The sequence below is a fragment of the Chiloscyllium plagiosum genome, unplaced genomic scaffold, assembly GCF_037043375.1.
Source record: "Chiloscyllium plagiosum isolate Xiang-an unplaced genomic scaffold, Cpla_swu_hap1 HiC_scaffold_27, whole genome shotgun sequence".
In the NCBI taxonomy this organism is placed as follows: Eukaryota; Metazoa; Chordata; class Chondrichthyes; order Orectolobiformes; family Hemiscylliidae; genus Chiloscyllium; species Chiloscyllium plagiosum.
The window spans coordinates 5,211,028-5,230,529 of NW_028270165.1; the positions used below are offsets into that span (position 1 = coordinate 5,211,028).

General features: G+C 48.7%; 1 protein-coding gene across 1 annotated transcript in view; it reads left to right on the plus strand.

Moving 5' to 3' along the window:
• The window catches only part of LOC148142932 (uncharacterized), a 98,425-nt gene that overhangs the window by 14,884 nt on the left and 64,039 nt on the right, over positions 1 to 19,502 (plus strand). Inside the window, exon 2 of the mRNA XM_087975764.1 lies at positions 123 to 1,619. Coding sequence (XP_087831890.1) covers positions 522 to 1,619 — 1,098 coding nt within the window. The 5' untranslated portion in view covers positions 123 to 521. The remainder of the gene's footprint in view (positions 1 to 122; positions 1,620 to 19,502) is intronic.

Sequence of the window (19,502 nt, forward strand, 5' to 3'; positions counted from 1 at the left end):
GGATGGTGCTTTCAATTTTGTGGAATAACAAAAGAAAAGAATATTCCACAGAAAGTAGAATTGCTTGTTCAGAATTTCTACCCTGCACTGACAGTGATGACTTTTGTAATCTATTTTTACAGAGTATTTGAAGATCTGATGGCGGAAGTTTCAAAATTAACAGATGAAGGCCTTCTACCCGAAAAGTTGACTCTCCTGCTCCTCGGATGCTGCCGTGCTTTACCAGCGCTGCACTTTTTGACTCTGACTCTCCAGCGTCTGCAGTCCTCACTTTGACGTCAATGTCTGACAGTCACTCAATCCATCGGGACCGCAACTGTTTTCAACTATGATTCTGTGAGAAGGAGCAAAGCTTTGTGGTTCCTGTTTGAGTACGTTTTCAGCATCAGTGGGACTGGCTGAGAGACCCTACCGTTGCAGTACATGGAGAGTGGAGCCTGAAACAGTTGTACAGCCCAGAAAGAGCAATTCACGCCGAGGAGGGGCTGTACACACATTTATGTGCGGCTGAAGCTTTGGCCATGGAGAAACCTGAGGAATCCCGTCCCGTGGAGAAACGGTGGAAATGTGACGACTGTGGGAAAGGCTTCTGTGTCCCGTCTGCCCTGGAGATTCATTGGCGTAGTCACACCGGGGAGAGGCCGTTCTCCTGCCCCGAGTGTGGGAAGGCCTTTATCAGTTCCTCCGACCTGCTGACCCACCAGCGGATCCACACGGGGGAGAGGCCGTTCTCCTGTCCTGTGTGTGGGAAGGCCTTTATCAATTCCTCCAACCTGCTGACCCACCAGCGGGTTCACACAGGGGAGAGGCCCTTCAGCTGCCCTGAGTGCGGGAAGGCCTTTACCAAGACCTCCAATCTGCTGACCCACCTGCGGGTCCACACAGGGGTGTCACCCTTCAGCTGCCCAGAGTGTGGAAAGGCCTTTACCCAGGCCGCCACCCTGCTGACCCACCAGCGTGTCCACACAGGGGAGAGGCCCTTCAGCTGCCCTGAGTGTGGGAAGGCCTTTACCCAGGCCTCCAACCTACTGACCCACCGGCGGATCCACACGGGAGAGAGGCCCTTCAGCTGCCCAAAGTGCGAGAAGGCCTTCAGCCATTCCTCTGCTCTGCTGACCCACCAGCGGGTCCACACAGGGGAGAGGCCCTTCAGCTGCCCTGAGTGTGGGAAGGCCTTTACCCAGGCCTCCAACTTGCTAACCCACCGGCGGATCCACACGGGGGAGAGGCCGTTCTTCCGTCCCAAGTGTGGGAAAGCCTTCATCAATTCCTCCAACCTGCTGACCCACCAGCGGGTCCACACAGGGGAGAGGCCCTTCAGCTGCCCTGAGTGCGGGAAGGCCTTTACCAAGGCTTCCAACCTGCTGACCCACCGGCGGGTCCACACGGGGGACAGGCCCTTCATCTGCCCCCAGTGCGGGAAGGCCTTCAGCCATTCCTCTGCTCTGCTGACCCACCAGCGGGTCCACACGGGGGACAGGCCCTTCAGCTGCCCTGAGTGTAGGAAGGCCTTGAGCAATTCCTTCAACCTGCTGACCCACCAGCGGGTCTACAGGGGGGAAGAGGCCCCTTCAGCTGTCCCGAGTGTGGGAAGGCCTTCACCCACTCCTCCCACCTGTGAGTTCACGTGCCATTGCAGGGGGATTGAAGGACTAACGGCCATCATTACCGACTGAACTATCAACCCAATTCCAGGGCTCCCAGTTCGATTCCCACCGTGACAGATGGTGGAATTGGAATTTGGTCTGAAATCTGGAGGTTGGAATTTAACGATTAAACCATTGACGGTGGGCTGGGGGTGGAAGAAAACCCCCATCTGATTCACTCAGTTCCTTTTTAGGGAAGGAAACTGTCATTGTGGGAGAGGATTCACTCAGTCGTCCCAGCTGCATCCTTTACCCAGTCTGGCCTACACGTAACTCCAGACCCACAGCATTGTGGTTGACTCTACACCTGCCCGTCCAACTTACTTGGAGACAGGGACTGGGTTGAAATTGCTGAGTGAGGCAATACTTCCTCCGGGTTAAGGCTGTACCAAGGATCCAATTACAAAGGGACAACTTGGTGCTGACCAATAATGAAGAAAGTGAGGGGTTGGAGTGGGTGTGTGCACTTTGACCTTGAGCTGTTGTTTAAAAATTGCTACTTTTTGTACATCTTTCTGCTGGGAGCTTCTGAAGCTGTAACAAAGTTGGGTCGCAATAAAGATTACCTGAACTTCCCACCGAGCTCAGACTCTCACTGAGAGCTTTGAACTGCGACAGGTTTTTGTTTTAAAACTGCTCATTTCTTACAAGTGAAAGTGAGAACTCAGATGCTGGAGATTAGAGTGGTGCTGGCAAAGCACAGCAGGTCAGGCAGCATCCGAGGAACAGGAAAATCGACATTTCGGGCAACGTTGATGTTCCTGCTCCTCGGTTGCTGCCTGACCTGCTGTGCTCATTTCTTATAACCTCCTGTACTATGTTTCCAATGTTGTGTACCGATTGCAGCAGTGAATGAGTAGCCAGTATTGTTAGAAATTGTAAATTTTTCAGGAGTGCAGGTACTACATCATGTCATCGGCATTGTACAGTTTCCTGGCAGCGCTGGGAGGTGTGGGCTGTGTCCACTATGGTGGATAAAGTTAAAAATCACATAACACCAGATTAAAGTCCAACAGGTTTATTTGGAAGCACTAGGTTTCAGAATGCTACTCCATCAGGTAGCTGTGGAGCAGGATCATAAGGCACCGAATTTAGAACAAAAGCTCACAGTGTCATACAACTGATAGGATATATTGTACAAATCTAGATTGTGGATTAGTATTTCATCTTTTACCATGGGTTGCAGGTTTCAGTTTGTTAATATGTAAACCCCTGAACTATTTTTAATTCACCTTCTTGAAATGGTTTAAGGTTTTATAAAAATAGGTGACATCTCAGCTCAGATACGCAAAAAAGATGTGAGGTTCGAGTCTATATCCCAATCTTGAATCAGACTGGTTCTATTAACCAAAGTAGGAATTTATAAAATATTACATGGATTCACTGCCTGCAGTTTGTGTGCTTTTTGAGCAAAATTGAATATATCTGCAAATATAATTCTGCAAATGCAAATTCACTCCAGAGACTTGTGTGTGCATGCGAATTTATGCATGCATGCTAATGAAGTGTGTGATGGATGGAGTATAAACCTGTGAGACGGTGAGAGTATTGGGTGTGTCTGAGAGAGTAACAGATGAAGGCAAGGAGTTGCATTCTACTAAAACAAGGAAGGACAGGACTTGTACAGTTAATGGCAGAGCCCTGCTTCATCTTGTAGAACAGAGACATGGGGTGGGGTGGAGGAGTTCGGTACATAAAGTTAAAATTCACACATCATCAGGTTGGCAGCACGAGCTTCTTCATTGGGTGTTTGTGGAGCAGGATCATAAGACACAACTGCCTGATGAAGGAGCAGGGCTCCAAAAGCTGTGCTTGCAAATTAGCCTGTTGGGAGTATCACCTGGTGTTGTGTGAATTTTAACTTTGCACACCTCAGTCCAACACCAGCATCGCCAAATCAGGTACATAATTCTTTGAAAGTTGCATCAGTGGTAGACAGGTTGGTGAAAGAGGCGTTTAGCACACTTGCAGTCATTGTTAAAGCCGTTCAGTGTAAGAATCGGGACATCATGTTGAGGTTGTACAGGATTTTTGCAATATTGGTGAAGCCATATTCAATTTTGCTCAAAAAGCACACAAACTGCAGGCAGTCAATCCATGTAATATTTTATAAATTTCTACTTTGGTTAATAGAACCAGTCTGATTCAAGATTGGGATATGTGGCTAAGATTGGGAGTACAGTTCTGGTCACCTTATTGACGACCACAGGTTGACGGGTGACCTTATTTCGAATTATAAAATCATGAGGCGTGTTGGAAAGGTAAATATCACCGGGGGAAAAAAATTGTGAATCTCCCCTATTTTTACTTCACTTGGCATTTGGACACTTAAATTCTGTCAGCATCGCCAGAGCGCATACTGCCGGTGTCAGGAAGAAAACGTGCATGCTCCTGGCTGCACGGAAGGTACGCATCACGACTTTATTTTGGTGGGTCATGATTTGGAGATGCTGGTGTTGGACTGGGGTGTACAAAGTTAAAAATCACACAACACCAGGTTATAGTTCAACAGCTATAATTGGAAGCACACTAGCTTTCGGAGCGACGCTCCTTCATCAGGTGATAGTGGAGGGCTCGATCGTAACACAGAATTTATAGCAAAAATTTGCAGTGTGATGTAACTGAAATTATACATTGAAAAATTGATTGTCTGTTAAGCCTTTCATCTGTCAGAATACAGTGATAGTTTCACTTCTTTCATGTGTAAATCACAAAACCCTTTTTTTAAAAGTTGCATTCTCGGGTTAGCTGTTAACAATGGTGATAGCTAGACAATATGTTGAAGGAGTTAGCCCCCTGTGTTCTCTGTCTATGACCTGATGTTTAGATTGATTCTAATCTAAAAAGTGAGATAACAGAGTTTTACATAAATTCATGCAGTTTTTAAGCTCAGAGTTCTACATGAATGTATGCAGTTTTTGAGCAAATTGCAATGTAACTCTGCAAGTAAAAATTCACCCCACAAAATATATGTGTGCATGTGGGTCTTTGTCTGTCTGTGTGTGTGTGTCTGTCTGTCTGGGGTGGGGTTTGCAAGTTTGAGAAAGTGTGTGTGTAGTGAGTGCAGAGTGTCTTAAGTCTGTGAGGGGGTGCATGTCTGAGTGTGTGTGTGTGTGTGTATAGGAATATCTCTGGGTGTGTAGTGCAATGGTGATCACCTGTAATGTGACATGAACCCAAGGTCCCGGTTGAGGCCCTCCCTATGGGTACCGAACTTAGCTATCAGCCTCTGCTCGGCCACTTTCCTCTGCTGCCTGTCCCGAAATCCACCTTAGAGGACGGTCACCCGAAGGTTTGACGCTGAATGTCCTGGATCACTGAAGTGTTCCCCAACTGGGAGGGAACCCTCCTGTCTGTTGATTGTTGTGCGGTGCCCATTCATCCGTTGTCGTAGCCTTTGCTCGGTTTCCCCAATGTACCATGCCTCCGGGCATCCTTGCCTGCAATGTATAAGATAGACAACGTTGGCTGAGTGACATGAGTATCTGCCATGTACAAGGTGGGAGGTGTTCCAACGCATAATAGTGGTATCTATGTCCACAATCTGACACGTCTTGCAGCGTCCACCGTGACAGGGTTGCATGGAGTTGTCCTGAGAGCCGGGCAGTTTGCTACAAACAATGATCTGTTTGAGGTTTGGCGGTTGTTTAAAGGCAAGTAGTGGAGGTGTGGGGAAGGTCTTGGTGAGGTGCTCATCCTCATTGATAATGTGTTGCAGGTCACCAAGGACATGGCGTAATTTTTCAGGCCCTGGGAAGTACTGAACAACGAAGGGTACCCTGTCAGTTGCAGCACGTGTCTGACTCCTGAGGAGGTCATTACGGTTCTTCGCTGTGGCACATTGGAACTGGTTGGTTGATTGGTTGAGCATCGTACCCCGATCTTGTGAGGGCATCCTTGAGTACTTCCAGGTCTCCGTCACGTTCCTCCTCATCTGAGCAGATCTGGTGTATGCGTAGGGCTTGTCCATAGGGAATGGCTGTTTTAATGTTTTGGGTGGAAGCTGGAGAAGTGTAGCATTGTGAGGTTGTCTGTGGGTTTGCAGTAGAGTGTGGTGCTGAGATGTCCATCCTTGATGGAGACGCATGTGTCCAAGAATGAGACAGACAGTTGAGAGTAGTCCATGGTGAGTTTGATGGTGGGATGAAACTTGTTGATGTCACTGTGTAGTTTTATCAGTGACTCATCGCCATGGGTCCAGAGGAAGAAAATGTCATCAATGTACCTGGTGCACAATGTCGGTTGGAGATCCTGCATAGAGAAGAAATCTTGTTCGAACCTGTGCATAAAAATGTTGGCATATTGGGGTGCAAATTTGGTCCCCATGGCTGTTCTGTGTGTCTGGATGAAGAATTGGTTGTCAAAGGTGAAGACGTTGTGATCGAGGATAAAGCGGATCAGTTGTAGGATGGTGTTTGGAGACTGGCAGTTGTTGGTGTTGAGTACTGAGGCTGTTGCTGCGATGCCATCATTGTGGGGGATGCTGGTGTAGAGTGCGGAAACGTCCATTGTGACGTGGAATGTTCCCTGTTCGATTGGTCCGTGGGTGCTGAGTTTCTGTAAGAAATCCATAGTGTCGCGACAGAAGCTGGAGATCCCCTGTACAATAGGTTTCAAGATGCCTTTCACATAGCGAGAGAGATTCTCACATAGGGTCCCATTGCCCGACACGATGGGACGTCCCGGTGTGTTGGCTTTGTGTACCTTTTGGAAGGCAGTAGAAGTCGCCTTCACGAGAAATATGTGGGATGAGGGCGCGTAGGAAACTCAGAAGGACTGGATCCAAAGTTCTGATCAGTGTGTTTAATTCTTGGGTGTGTTCTTTAGTCGGATCAGCTGGTAGTTGCCTGTAGTGTTCCTGGTTGTTCAGTTGTCGGTACACTTCCTTGCAGTAATCTGTTCTATTCTGAATGACAATGGCTCCTCCTTTATCTGCTGGTTTGATGACAATGTTGTGATTGGTTTTGAGAGCCTGGATGGCATTGCATTGTGAACGGGTGATGTTTTGCTCTACCTTGTGGGTATGGCTGATGAATCTGGCATTTAGATATTTCCTGACAGTTTGAGCATACATGTCAAGCCCAGAGCAGCGGCCCTCCGGTGGGGTCCATGTTGACACCTTCTTTGGTCGCTCTTCTACAGATCCCTGTGATGACTGTTCTCGTTCATCAGTGGACTCCGTGGGATCACTGCCGGCACCTTGAAAGAATTCCCGGAGTCTCATTCGTCTGATGAACTCCTCTGTGTCTGCTGCCAGAACCAACGAGTCCATTTTGGTGGGGGGACAGAAGTTGAGACCCCAACTCAGGACTTCAATCTCTTCCGGTCGAAGGGTGTGGTCCGATAAGTTGACAATAGACTTCCCCGCAGTGATAATGTTGTCTACTGTGGTTTCAGGGCGGGCTTTGCTATTACTGGTGAGAATGCCAAGCTTCTCCAGTTTTTGGTTCTTGGCGTGCATGTACGTGGTGTAGTTTTGTCACCTTGTCTGTTTGGCAATGTCACGTAATTGTACTGATGTATCCTGTGTGCAGGCTGAGAGTGTGGACTCCATCTGAATTTCAAGGTTGTGGCGACTGCTGTAGAGTTGGTGCACGAGATGATTGAGAAGTTTACGAGAGGTGCAGTGGCAAAGTCTCTCTGCGTAGTCTGTGTTGTAGGTTGACCTAAGTGGGTTCGAGATCTGTAATCCTTTCGGGATCTTGCCTGCATTCCTGTAGAAACTTGATGTCTGTGTCGATATGTGCGATCTTCTTGGAGATCCTCTCCACTTTAAGCCGGCGGTTAGTGGTGTCGATAGTAGTCATGATTACTACTTGATTTTATGCACATGCACACACGCACACCCTACCCCAGACAGACACAGACGCACGCGCGCACACACACCCTACCCCAGACAGACACAGACGCACGCGCGCACACACACCCTACCCCAGACAGACACAGACGCACGCGCGCGCACACACCCTACCCCAGACAGACACAGACGCACGCGCGCGCACACACCCTACCCCAGACAGACACAGACGCACGCGCGCGCACACACCCTACCCCAGACAGACACAGACGCACGCGCGCGCACACACCCTACCCCAGACAGACACAGACGCACGCGCGCGCACACACCCTACCCCAGACAGACACAGACGCACGCGCGCGCACACACCCTACCCCAGACAGACACAGACGCACGCGCGCGCACACACCCTACCCCAGACAGACACAGACGCACGCGCGCGCACACACCCTACCCCAGACAGACACAGACGCACGCGCGCGCACACACCCTACCCCAGACAGACACAGACGCACGCGCGCGCACACACCCTACCCCAGACAGACACAGACGCACGCGCGCGCACACACCCTACCCCAGACAGACACAGACGCACGCGCGCGCACACACCCTACCCCAGACAGACACAGACGCACGCGCGCGCACACGCCCTACCCCAGACAGACACAGACGCACGCGCGCACACACGCCCTACCCCAGACAGACACAGACGCACGCGCGCACACACGCCCTACCCCAGACAGACACAGACGCACGCGCGCACACACGCCCTACCCCAGACAGACACAGACGCACGCGCGCACACACGCCCTACCCCAGACAGACACAGACGCACGCGCGCACACACGCCCTACCCCAGACAGACACAGACGCACGCGCGCACACACGCCCTACCCCAGACAGACACAGACGCACGCGCGCACACACGCCCTACCCCAGACAGACACAGACGCACGCGCGCACACACGCCCTACCCCAGACAGACACAGACGCACGCGCGCACACACGCCCTACCCCAGACAGACACAGACGCACGCGCGCACACACGCCCTACCCCAGACAGACACAGACGCACGCGCGCACACACGCCCTACCCCAGACAGACACAGACGCACGCGCGCACACACGCCCTACCCCAGACAGACACAGACGCACGCGCACACACACGCCCTACCCCAGACAGACACAGACGCACGCGCACACACACGCCCTACCCCAGACAGACACAGACGCACGCGCACACACACACACCCTACCCCAGACAGACACAGACGCACACACACGCCCTACCCCAGACAGACACAGACGCACGCGCACACACACACACCCTACCCCAGACAGACACAGACGCACACACACGCCCTACCCCAGACAGACACAGACGCACGCGCACACACACACACCCTACCCCAGACAGACACAGACGCACACACAAAGACCCACATGCACACATATATTTTGTGGGGTGAATTTGTACTTGCAGAGTTACATTGCACTTTGCTCAAAAACTGCATACATTCATGGAGAACTCTGAGCTCAAAACTGCATGAATTTATGTAAAACTCTGATTCTAATCCAAAACGTGAGATAACAATCTAAACATCAGGTCATAGACAGAGAATACAAGGGGCTAACACCTTCAACATATGGTCGAGCTATCACCATTGTTAATAGCTAACCCGAGAATGCAACTTTATAAAAAAAGGGTTTTGTGATTTACACATGAAAGAAGTGAAACGATCACTGTATTCTAACAGATGAAAGGCTTAACAGACAATCAATTTTTCAATGTATAATTTTAGTTACATCACACTGTAAAGTTTTGCTACAAATTCTGTGTTACGATCGAGCCCTCCAGTATCACCTGATGAAGGAGCGTCGCTCCGAAAGCTAGTGTGCTTCCAATTAAACCTGTTGGACTATAACCTGGTGTTGTGATTTTTAGCTCCGAATTCTTGGAGGACTCCTCCAAACATGCCCCCGAAACGGGTGATGACATCAAAGTTTTTATAATAGCCAACAATATCAGATATGCAACATATGTCTACCTTTGAAATCAATGTGCCAATCCCTTAAATACTGCTCAGTTCCATGAGAAACTACCCTTCTAATTCTGAACATGAGGAAAGAAGTAAACCTTTTCCAGGATTCAAACTCTATACGTGCCAAACTGAGGGAATACACAAGGAAAATACCTTTGAGAGGGACAGAGAGCATCTGAGCACCTTTGGAGAGCCTGCTCCCTCCATGGAGTCACTCCAGTTGCTACAAGTGAACAGTCTCCACCCCACCCCACACTCCCCCACGCCTCTCTCTCTCCCTCTCCCCGGATGAGGAATGGAAAGGGGGAGACATTGCTTTGCTCCAAGAAGTTGCCCAGAGGGAGGGAGTTTCACTCTGAAATTGACAAGGCTACCTCCACGTTGAGATGTCCACAATGGGGTGGGGGTGGGGACGCAATGCGCCTGCGCTGCCCTGCAACTGAGGCACATGGGGAGGGGAGGACACTTTGCAAACTCCTTTAGATCTCCTCCACATCAATGCGGTTTGAGTTCAAGCAAAGCACAGGGTTTAATTTTAGCTTTCCACTCTCAGAAGACGCCCACCTCTGTGAATCCAACACTTTACTCCCCACTCCACTCCATGGAAATATCGATTTGAGAGACTCCAGAGTTGGAGTTGCCAACATACCTGTTGTAGGGGGTTTGGTAGAAGCTGCTTATTTTAATGAACCATTTCAATTTAACTCCATCCTTGCCATTCAAATACTAATGTTACACAGAGGGTGGTTGATGTGTGGAATGAACCTCCTCAGGAAGCGGTGGATGCAGGTACAATAAAAAGACATTTGTTTTAGTACATGAATAGGAAAGGTTTGGAGGGATACAGGCCAACAGCAGGCAGGAGAGACTGATTTAGTTTGGGATTATGGTTGGCATGGACTGGTTGGACCAAAGGTCCATGACCATGCTGTATGACTCGATGGTAAGTTCATAGTTCCTTGAAAGGGGAGTCGCACATAGACAGCATAGTGAAGAAGGTGTTTGATATGTATGCCTTTATTGGTCAGTGCACTGAGTGCAGGAGTCGGGAGGTCATGTTGCGACTGTAGAAGACATTGGTTAGCCCACGTTTGGAGTATTGCATGCAATTCTGGTACCAGTGATCCCACCCTGACACACCATAAACCAGAGATAGTGATTGAAATTGACTCTGATACAAAATCAAATCATTAAATTGCCAATGGGCCAATATGGGCCAATCATTGGCAGGTGGGACCAGTTTACTTTCAGAACACCTCCAGCATAGACTGGTTCGACTGAATGATTTTTTCTGTGCTGTATGACTCTGTAACTGTTCTGTACTGGTTTTAAAACCATTTTCTTGCCTTCTCCTATAAATTCTTTGTTCTTCAAAGTCACATGAACTCAGCCTTGAATACATTCAATAACCGACCTAACTGCAGGAAGACATCCCCACTTCTGAACTCAATTCCTCTTGCTGATATACCACTTGCTTTGCTCATTGCTTGCTGCACTTTCTGACAACTGGCAGTGACTGGTGTGGAAGGACACTGAGGGCCCTTTGTCTATCCACACATCACTCCTGATGAAGGGCTCGCGCCCGAAACGTCGACTCTCCTCCTCCTCAGTTGCTGCCTGACCTACTGTAGTTTTCCAGCGCCACAATATTCAACTCTAATCTCCAGCATCTCTTTTCACCGCATCTCAACATATCACCATTTAAACAATGCACCTCATTTCTGCTGTTTTTTTACACTGCAAAGGCTAGAACTTCACATTGTGGTATTGCATTTTCCATGTGTTTGCAAGTTGACACACAGACCGAGATCAACTTTTCCAGAGTCTGGCCGCTCCCTCGGTTCACTCTTGAACCCCAGAATGAAAAAGTGGTGAGAAAAACACTGTTGTACTCACAAATGTTAGACAGAGGAAGGAAGTTACAATCTGGGGTGAAGTTTAACCTTATGCAGAGAGAAAAGAGCAGCAGCAGCTTCAGAGCTCATGGTCCAACCTCCGCATTTCGACAATGGCCGGCTCTGATTGGCAGGAGGACCAGACTCCTTCCGGTCCTCCAAGGTTCTACACTGCTCCATGGAAAGGGGCTCACGCGCTCCCAAGAGTACGTGCTGTGCTTTGCTGACACTGGCGGTCATGAGCAGTACTTGCTGACACCGCGGAGCATGCTCAGTGTGCAGGAATTTGTTACAAATTTTAAAGTTAAAAATCACAAAGCACCTGGTGATAGTCCAACAGACTTATTTGGAAGAACTAGCTTTCGGAGCCCTGCTCCTTCATCAGTTGATTGTGGAGTATAACATCGTAAGACACTGAATTTATGATCTTACGATCTTATATTCCACAACCACCTGATGAAGGAGCGGCGCTCCGACAGCTAGTGCTTACGAACAAACCTATTGGACTGTAACTTTTTGAGTGCGAGCAGCAGCTAAGGTAAGACAGTTTGTTTTAAAATTACTTACCGGTAGCGGGCAGCGGTGTTTTTTTCTCTCTTTACAGAAAGAGCGGGAGCAGCAGGGGGAAGTGACGAAGACCGGAGGGGCAGCCGGGTAGGTTTTTTCCCTTTAAAAGCGCGCAGGAGAAGTGCAGGGACCCCCTGCGGCCGTTCCCCTCAAGAACAAGTATACCGTTTTGGATACTTGTGGGGGGGATGACTTACCAGGGGCAAGTAACGGGGCTCAGGCCTCTGGCACGGAGCCTGTCCCCGTTACTCAGAAGGGAAGGGTGGAGAAGAGCAGAGCAATACTAATTGGGGACTCGATAGTTCGGGGCACAGATAGGAGGTTTTGTGGGAATGAGAGAGACTCACGTTTGGTATGTTGCCTCCCAGGTGCAAGGGTACGTGACGTCTCTGATCGTGTTTTCCGGGTCCTTAAGGGGGAGGGGGAGCAGCCCGAAGTCGTGGTCCACATTGGCACCAATGACATAGGTAGGAGGAGTGCCGAGGATGTTAGACAGGCTTTCAGGGAGCTAGGTTGGAAGCTCAGAGTTAGAACGAACAGAGTTGTTGTCTCTGGTTTGTTACCCGTGCCACATGATAGAGAGTCGAGGAATAGGGAGAGAGAACAGTTAAATGCGTGGCTACAGGGATGGTGCAGGAGGGAGGGATTCTGGTATTTGGATAACTGGGGTTCTTTCTGGGGAAGGTGGGACCTCTATAAACAGGATGGTCCATACCTGAACCTGAGGGGCACCAGTATCCTTGGTGGGAGGTTTGCTAGTGCTCTTGGGGGGGGGGGGGGGGTTTAAACTAACTCTGCAGGGGCATGGGAACCCAGACTGTAGCTTTAGGGTGCAGGACCTGGAGTGTAGGGAGGTTAGGAACATGGCATCAATTTCAAAGGAGGGTGCCTGTAAACAGGAAAGTGGTTTGAAGTGTGTATACTTCAATGCAAGAAGTATACGAAATAAGGTAGGTGAACTTGCAGCGTGGGTTGGTACCTGGGACTTCGATGTTGTGGCTATTACGGAGACATGGGTAGAACAGGGACAGGATTGGCTGTTGCAGGTTCCAGGGTTTAAATGTTTTAGTAGGGTCAGAGGTGGGGGTAAAAGAGGGGGAGGTGTGGCATTGCTTGTCAAAGATAGTATTACAGCGGTGGAAAGGACGATGGATGAAGACTCGCCATCTGAGGTAGTTTGGGCTGAGGTTAGGAATAGGAAAGGTGAGGTCACCCTGTTAGGAGTGTTTTACAGGCCTCCTAATAGTCCTAGAAATGTAGAAGAAAGGATTGCGAGGATGATTCAAGAGAAGAGAGAAAGTAATAGGGTGGTTGTTATGGGGGACTTGAACTTTCCTGATATTAATTGGGAAAGCTACAGCTCAAGTTCGTTAGATGGGTCAGTGTTTGTCCAATGTGTGCAGGAGGGTTTCCTGACACAATATGTAGATAGGCCAACAAGAGGTGAGGCCATACTGGATTTGGTTCTGGGTAATGAACCAGGCTAGGTGTTAGAATTAGAGGTAGGTGAGCACTTTGGGGACAGTGACCACAATTCGGTGACCTTTACTCTAGTGATGGAGAGGGATAAGTGTGCACTACAGGGCAAGAGTTATAGATGGGGGCAGGGAAATTATGATGCTGTGAGGCATGACTTAGGATGTGTGGCCTGGAAAAGTAAGCTTCAAGGCAAGGGTGTAATTGATATGTGGAGCTTGTTCAAGGAGCAACTATTGAGTGTCCTTGATAAGTATGTGCCCGTCAGGCAGGGAGGAAAGGGTCGTGTGAGGGAGCCGTGGTTTAATAAGGAATTGGAATCCCTTGTTAAATGGAAGAGGGCGGCCTATGTAAAGATGAGGCGTGAAGGTTCAATTGGGGCGATTGAGAGTTATAAGGTAGCCAGGAAGGACCTGAAGAGAGAGCTAAGAGCAGCAAGGAGGGGAGATGAAAGGTCCTTAGTTGGTAGGATTAGGGAAAACCCTAAGGCTTTCTATAGGTATGTCAGGAATAAAAGAATGACTAAGGTAGGAATAGGTCCAGTCAAGGATAGTAGTGGGAAGTTGCGTGTGGAGGCTGAAGAGATTGGAGAGACACTGAATGAATACTTTTCGTCAGTATTCAATCAGGAACAGGACATTGTTGTCAATGTGAGTACTGAGTCACAATTAAGTAGAATGGATGGCTTTGAGGTATGTAGAGAAGAGGTGTTGGAAATTCTGGAAAGGGTGAAAATAGATAAGTCCCCTGGGCCTGATGGCATTTATCCTAGGATTCTCTGGGAAGCAAGGGAGGAGATTGCAGAGCCATTGGCCTTAATTTTTATGTCCTCGTTGTCTACAGGAGTAGTGACAGAAGATTGGAGGCTAGCAAATGTGGTTCCCTTGTTCAAGAAGGGGAGTAGGCATAACCCTAGTAACTATAGGCCGGTGAGTCTCACTTCTGTTGTGGGCAAAATCTTAGAGAGAATTGTAAGGGATAGGATTTATGAACATCTGGATAGGAATAATGTGATCAAGGATAGTCAGCATGGTTTTGTGAAGGGCAGGTTGTGCCTCACAAACCTTATTGAATTCTTTGAGAAGGTGACTAAGGAGGTGGACGAGGGGAAAGCAGTAGATGTGGTGTATATGGATTTTAGTAAGGCGTTTGATAAGGTTCCCCATGGTAGACTACTGCAAAAAATACGGAGGTATGGCATTGAGGGTGAGTTGGAGGTTTGGATTAGGCGTTGGCTGGCTGGAAGAAGACAGAGGGTAGTAGTTGATGGCAAAGGTTCATCTTGGAGTGCCGTCACTAGCGGTGTTCCGCAAGGATCTGTTTTGGGACCATTGCTGTTTGTCATTTTTATAAATGACCTGGAGGAGGGGTTAGAAAGTTGGGTGAGCAAGTTTGCGGATGATACGAAAGTCGGAGGAGTTGTAGACAGTGAGGAAGGATGTGGCAGGTTACAGCGGGATATAGATAAGCTGCAGAACTGGGCAGAAAGGTGGCAAATGGAGTTCAATGTAGCTAAGTGTGAGGTGATTCACTTTGGTAAGAGTAATAAAAAGATGGGGTACTGGGCTAACGGTCGGATACTTGGTAGTGTGGATGAGCAGAGGGATCTTGGTGTCCATGTACACAAATCTTTGAAAGTTGCCACCCAGGTAAATAGTGCGGTGAAGAAGGCATATGGCGTACTGGCTTTTAATGGTAGAGGAATTGAGTTCCGGAGTACTGAGGTCATGTTGCAGTTGTATAAGACTCTGGTGCGGCCACATCTGGAGTATTGTGTGCACTTTTGGTCGCCATACTATAGGAAGGATGTGGAGGCACTGGAACGGGTGCAGAGGAGGTTTACCAGGATGTTGCCTGGTATGGTAGAAAGATCGTATGAGGAAAGGCTGAGGCACTTGGGGTTGTTTTCATTGGAGAAAAGAAGGTTTAGGGGTGACTTCATAGAGGTGTATAAGATGATTAGGGGTTTAGATAGGGTCGAGAATCTTTTTCCTCGTATGGAGTCAGCTATTACAAGGGGGCATAGCTTTAAATTAAGGGCGGGGGGGGGGGGGTAGGTATAGGACAGATGTTAGGGGTAGGTTCTTTACTCAGCGAGTCGTGAGTTCATGGAATGCCCTGCCAGTAGCAGTGTTGGACTCTCCCTCATTATGGGCATTTAAGCGGGCATTGGATAGGCATATGGAGGATAGTGGGCTAGTGTAGGTTAGGTGGGCTTGGATCGGCGCAACATCGAGGGCCGAAGGGCCTGTACTGCGCTGTATTCTTCTATGTTCTATGTTCTATGTAACCTGGTGTTGTGTGATTTTTAACTTCGTACACCTTAGTCCAACACGGGCACCTCCCGATCATGACAAATATTAAGCGTCCAAATGCGAATACGAGAGAAAAATGCCGAAGCTATTTTATTTTGCCGATTTCTTTTCCCTGTCCCTCCACATTTTATTTCTTTTGCATTTTGTCTGGCTGCTCAACGTTTCTGTCTTTTCCCCGGGATAGAGGTATTCCAAAACTAGAGGGTAAGGTTTTAGTGTCTGGGGGAAAGATTTTAAAAGATCGAAAAGACGAGGAATAGAACATTCACCACTTACTGGGCGAAAGTGAGGACTGCAGTTGCTGGAGATTAGGGTCGAGAGTGTGGAGCTGGAAAAGCACAGCAGGTTAGGGAGCATCCGAGGAGCAGGAGACTCGTCGTTTCGGGCAAAACCCTTCGTCAGGAAAAAGCCATGGGGAACTGCAGGGCTGTAGCATAATCGAGTGAGTCTAAGTGGGATGCTGTTGGGAAGGTCGGTGTGAATGGCCTGTCGGGATGATATGGTTCCACTGCCTTGGCCACGCGTATTTTGAGAAATGTGGGAGGAGTGGGTTCCAGTTCGTGGGACACTGACACCAGTCCTGGAGAAGGTGGCATTTGTGCTGTCTCTCTCTTCACATTCTGCCCCTTGTCCATTTTCTCCCCATCCACTGCCCCCTGCCCATTCTCTCTCCTCACACTGCATCCTCTATTCTCTCCCCCAACCCTCTGAACCCCAGCCTGTTCCCCTGTCCATTTCCCTCCCTTCTCCACCACCACCAGCGACCCCCCTCACCTCCCACCCCCACAATCGTCCTTTCCCGTGCCTCAGCCCTCTTTGATCGCTGTATGAAGTCTTTCTCAGGGAAGAGAGAGAATGGATGGTGATGACTTTACCTGGGAAACACGGCATGTGAGAAATAGCTGATTTTTAAAATTGAGAATAACTAAAACCAAATATTCAGAAACTTCGTTAAAGTCGGGAAGAATTTAATTTTTTTTCAAACAAAAAGCTGCAGAAATCTTTCTGAAACTTGCATTGATGTATGTGCAGTTAGGCCACAACAAAGGACAGGCTGTAAGGAGTGAATGAGTGAATAAAAGACAAGTCCAACCTTGCCCTCGAGGAGAAAATGAAAAATGCAGATGCAGGAGATCAGAGTCGAGAGTGTGGTGTTGGAAAAGCACAGCAGGTCAGACAGCATCCAAGGAGCAGGAGAATCAACGTTTCGTGCATAAGCACTTGGCACTCGGCCACCGCTCCTTCGATTCCCCTGTGATGGCGCGTGAACGCGCTGGTGCCTCCGCAGGTGGGAGGAGCAGGTAAATCACTTCCGGCGCTTACAGCAGGTGAACGGCCTCTCTCCAGGTGGAGCCGCTGGTGGGTCAGCAGTGCAGCTGACTGAGTGAACCCCCTCCCGTTCATGGGGCACGTGAATGGCTTCTCCCTTGTGGACCCTCTCGTGCGTCTCCAGTTGGCTGATCCGACTGAAGCCTTTCCTACACACTGAGCAGGTGAATGGCCTCTCCCGGTGTGAATGCGTCTGTGGGTTTCCAGCAGGGATGGGGAAGGGAATCCATTCCCACAGACCCCACATTTCCAACGTTTCCCCTTTGGAGGGAGCTTTCCTTGTGATGCTCTGGGATTGAAATTACAAACAGAACGGGTACATAGCCTTTCCCACCTTGAGGCGTGAGACTTTGATTCCTCCAAGCTGAGTAAATGGTTTGAAGCACTTTTCACAGTCAGCGCACTGAATCTCCCTCACCCGGTGTCTCAGTATTCTTCCTGCCACAGGACTGTCCAAAATCTCTCAAACAAACAAAAGCAAACATGCCTTCTTGATTGAAATGGCTGCTGATATTCAAGTCCCAATGAATCAAGTGGCTCTGTCAGAAGTTGTTGTATCATTTGTTTTCAGATTTCTTTCTGCACGTCTCCCTACAAAGAAAAATCACAAAATAAGTGATCACTGTCAGTACAGTTAATGAACATAACATTGGTGTCAATTCCTGTGGATTGCGAGATGTCTGCTGATCACATATTATCCAGGCCACAGAAACCTGAAAACACTCATGCAGCCAGATAGCCTGGGCTGTGCATGGAGGAAAAGTTCATTTCAGTGACAATAACATGGAACAAACTGCCTACAAAGATGCTGGAAATGGAGCTGAATCAAGGATATGAAAATGAAATGTTAAGGCTGCTTGAGAAAAGAAAGGCAGTAAAATTGCTGATTGACTTCCTGCTGACCTATTAAATAAAAAATTATGACAAAAAAGGACGTAACTCCATTACTACATTAGAAGGTGAATAATAATTACAAAGAAACTTTTACAACAGCCAACAATATCAGATATACACCATATAGAACAAAGAACAAAGAAAGTTTACAGCCCAGGAACAGGCCCTTCAAGCCTGAGCCGATCCAAATGTACTGTCTGAACCTGTCGGTCAATTCCTAAGCATCTGTATCCCTCTACTCCCCACCACTCATGCATTTATCCAGACGCATCTTTCATGAATCGACCGTGCCTGCCTCTACCACCTCTGCTGGCAACGCGTTCCAAACGCCCACCACCCTCTGTGTGAAGTAAAACGCGTTTTCGCTTTGAGTATGTGCTGCCCCTGCCGCGTTCATTGTAACGGGAGCTCTGCCCCATCCCTGATTCAGGCAGTCGGATCTCGTTTAATGAAGCTGGTTTTTGAGAATATTGACTGGCCGTTTTTGCACAAGGCAGTATAAGAAACAAGGGCTCGTCTGGGATTTGAACGCAGGATCTCTCGCATGCCCACGCACCAGAAGGCCCGAAGCAAGAATCATACCCCTAGACCAACGAGCCACAGGCCACAGGCCCCAGGCCTCTTATATTTTTTGAGCAATGTGCCAATCCCGTAAATGCTGCTCAGTTCCTTGTGAATTTAACCTTTTAGTTGTGAACATGAGGAAAGGAGCAATCCTTTTCTAGGGTGCAAACTGTATACGTGCCAAACTGAGGGAATACACAAGGAAAATAGCTTTAAGAGAGATAGAAAGTACTTGAGCACCTTTGGAGTGTCTGCTCCCTCCCTGGATTCACTCCACTTGCGACAAGTGAACAATGTTTCACCCACCCCTACATCCCCTTTCCCCTGGCTGCTGGAGGATGGTATATGGAAAGGGGGAGACATTGCTTGGCTCCCAGATGTTGCCCAGAGGGAAGGAGTTTCACTCTGAAACTGACAGGGCTGCATCCGAATTGTGACGTCACAATGGAGGCGGGCGGGACAGCTGTCCTGCAGTTGAGGCACGTGTGGAGTGGAGGACACTTTGCAAATCCCACTCTCCTCCAAGTCAATGCAGTTTGAGTCCAAGCAAAGCAAGGGGTTTAAATATACTTTAGAAAACCTCCTTTGTGCCGTGGGAAAACTCCGGCCGCGGGAAATGCAGTATTACAGATTCATAGTAACCTTCCTACCCTCCAACCTCCAACCCTGGCAACATCCTTGTAAATATTTTCTGCACCTTTTCTAGTTTCACAACATCTTTCCGATAGGAAGCAGACCAAAATTACATGCAATATTCCAAACGTGGCCTGACCACTGTTCTGTACAGTGGCAACATGAGCTCCCAACATCTATCCTCGATGCTCTGACCAACAAAGGAAAGCACACCAAACGCCTTCTTTACTATCCAATCTGCCTGCGTCTCTACTTTTAAGGAACTATCAACTTGAACTCCAAGGTCTCTTTGTTCAGCAACACTTCCAAGGAACTTACCATTAAGTGTAAAAGTCCTGTTCTGA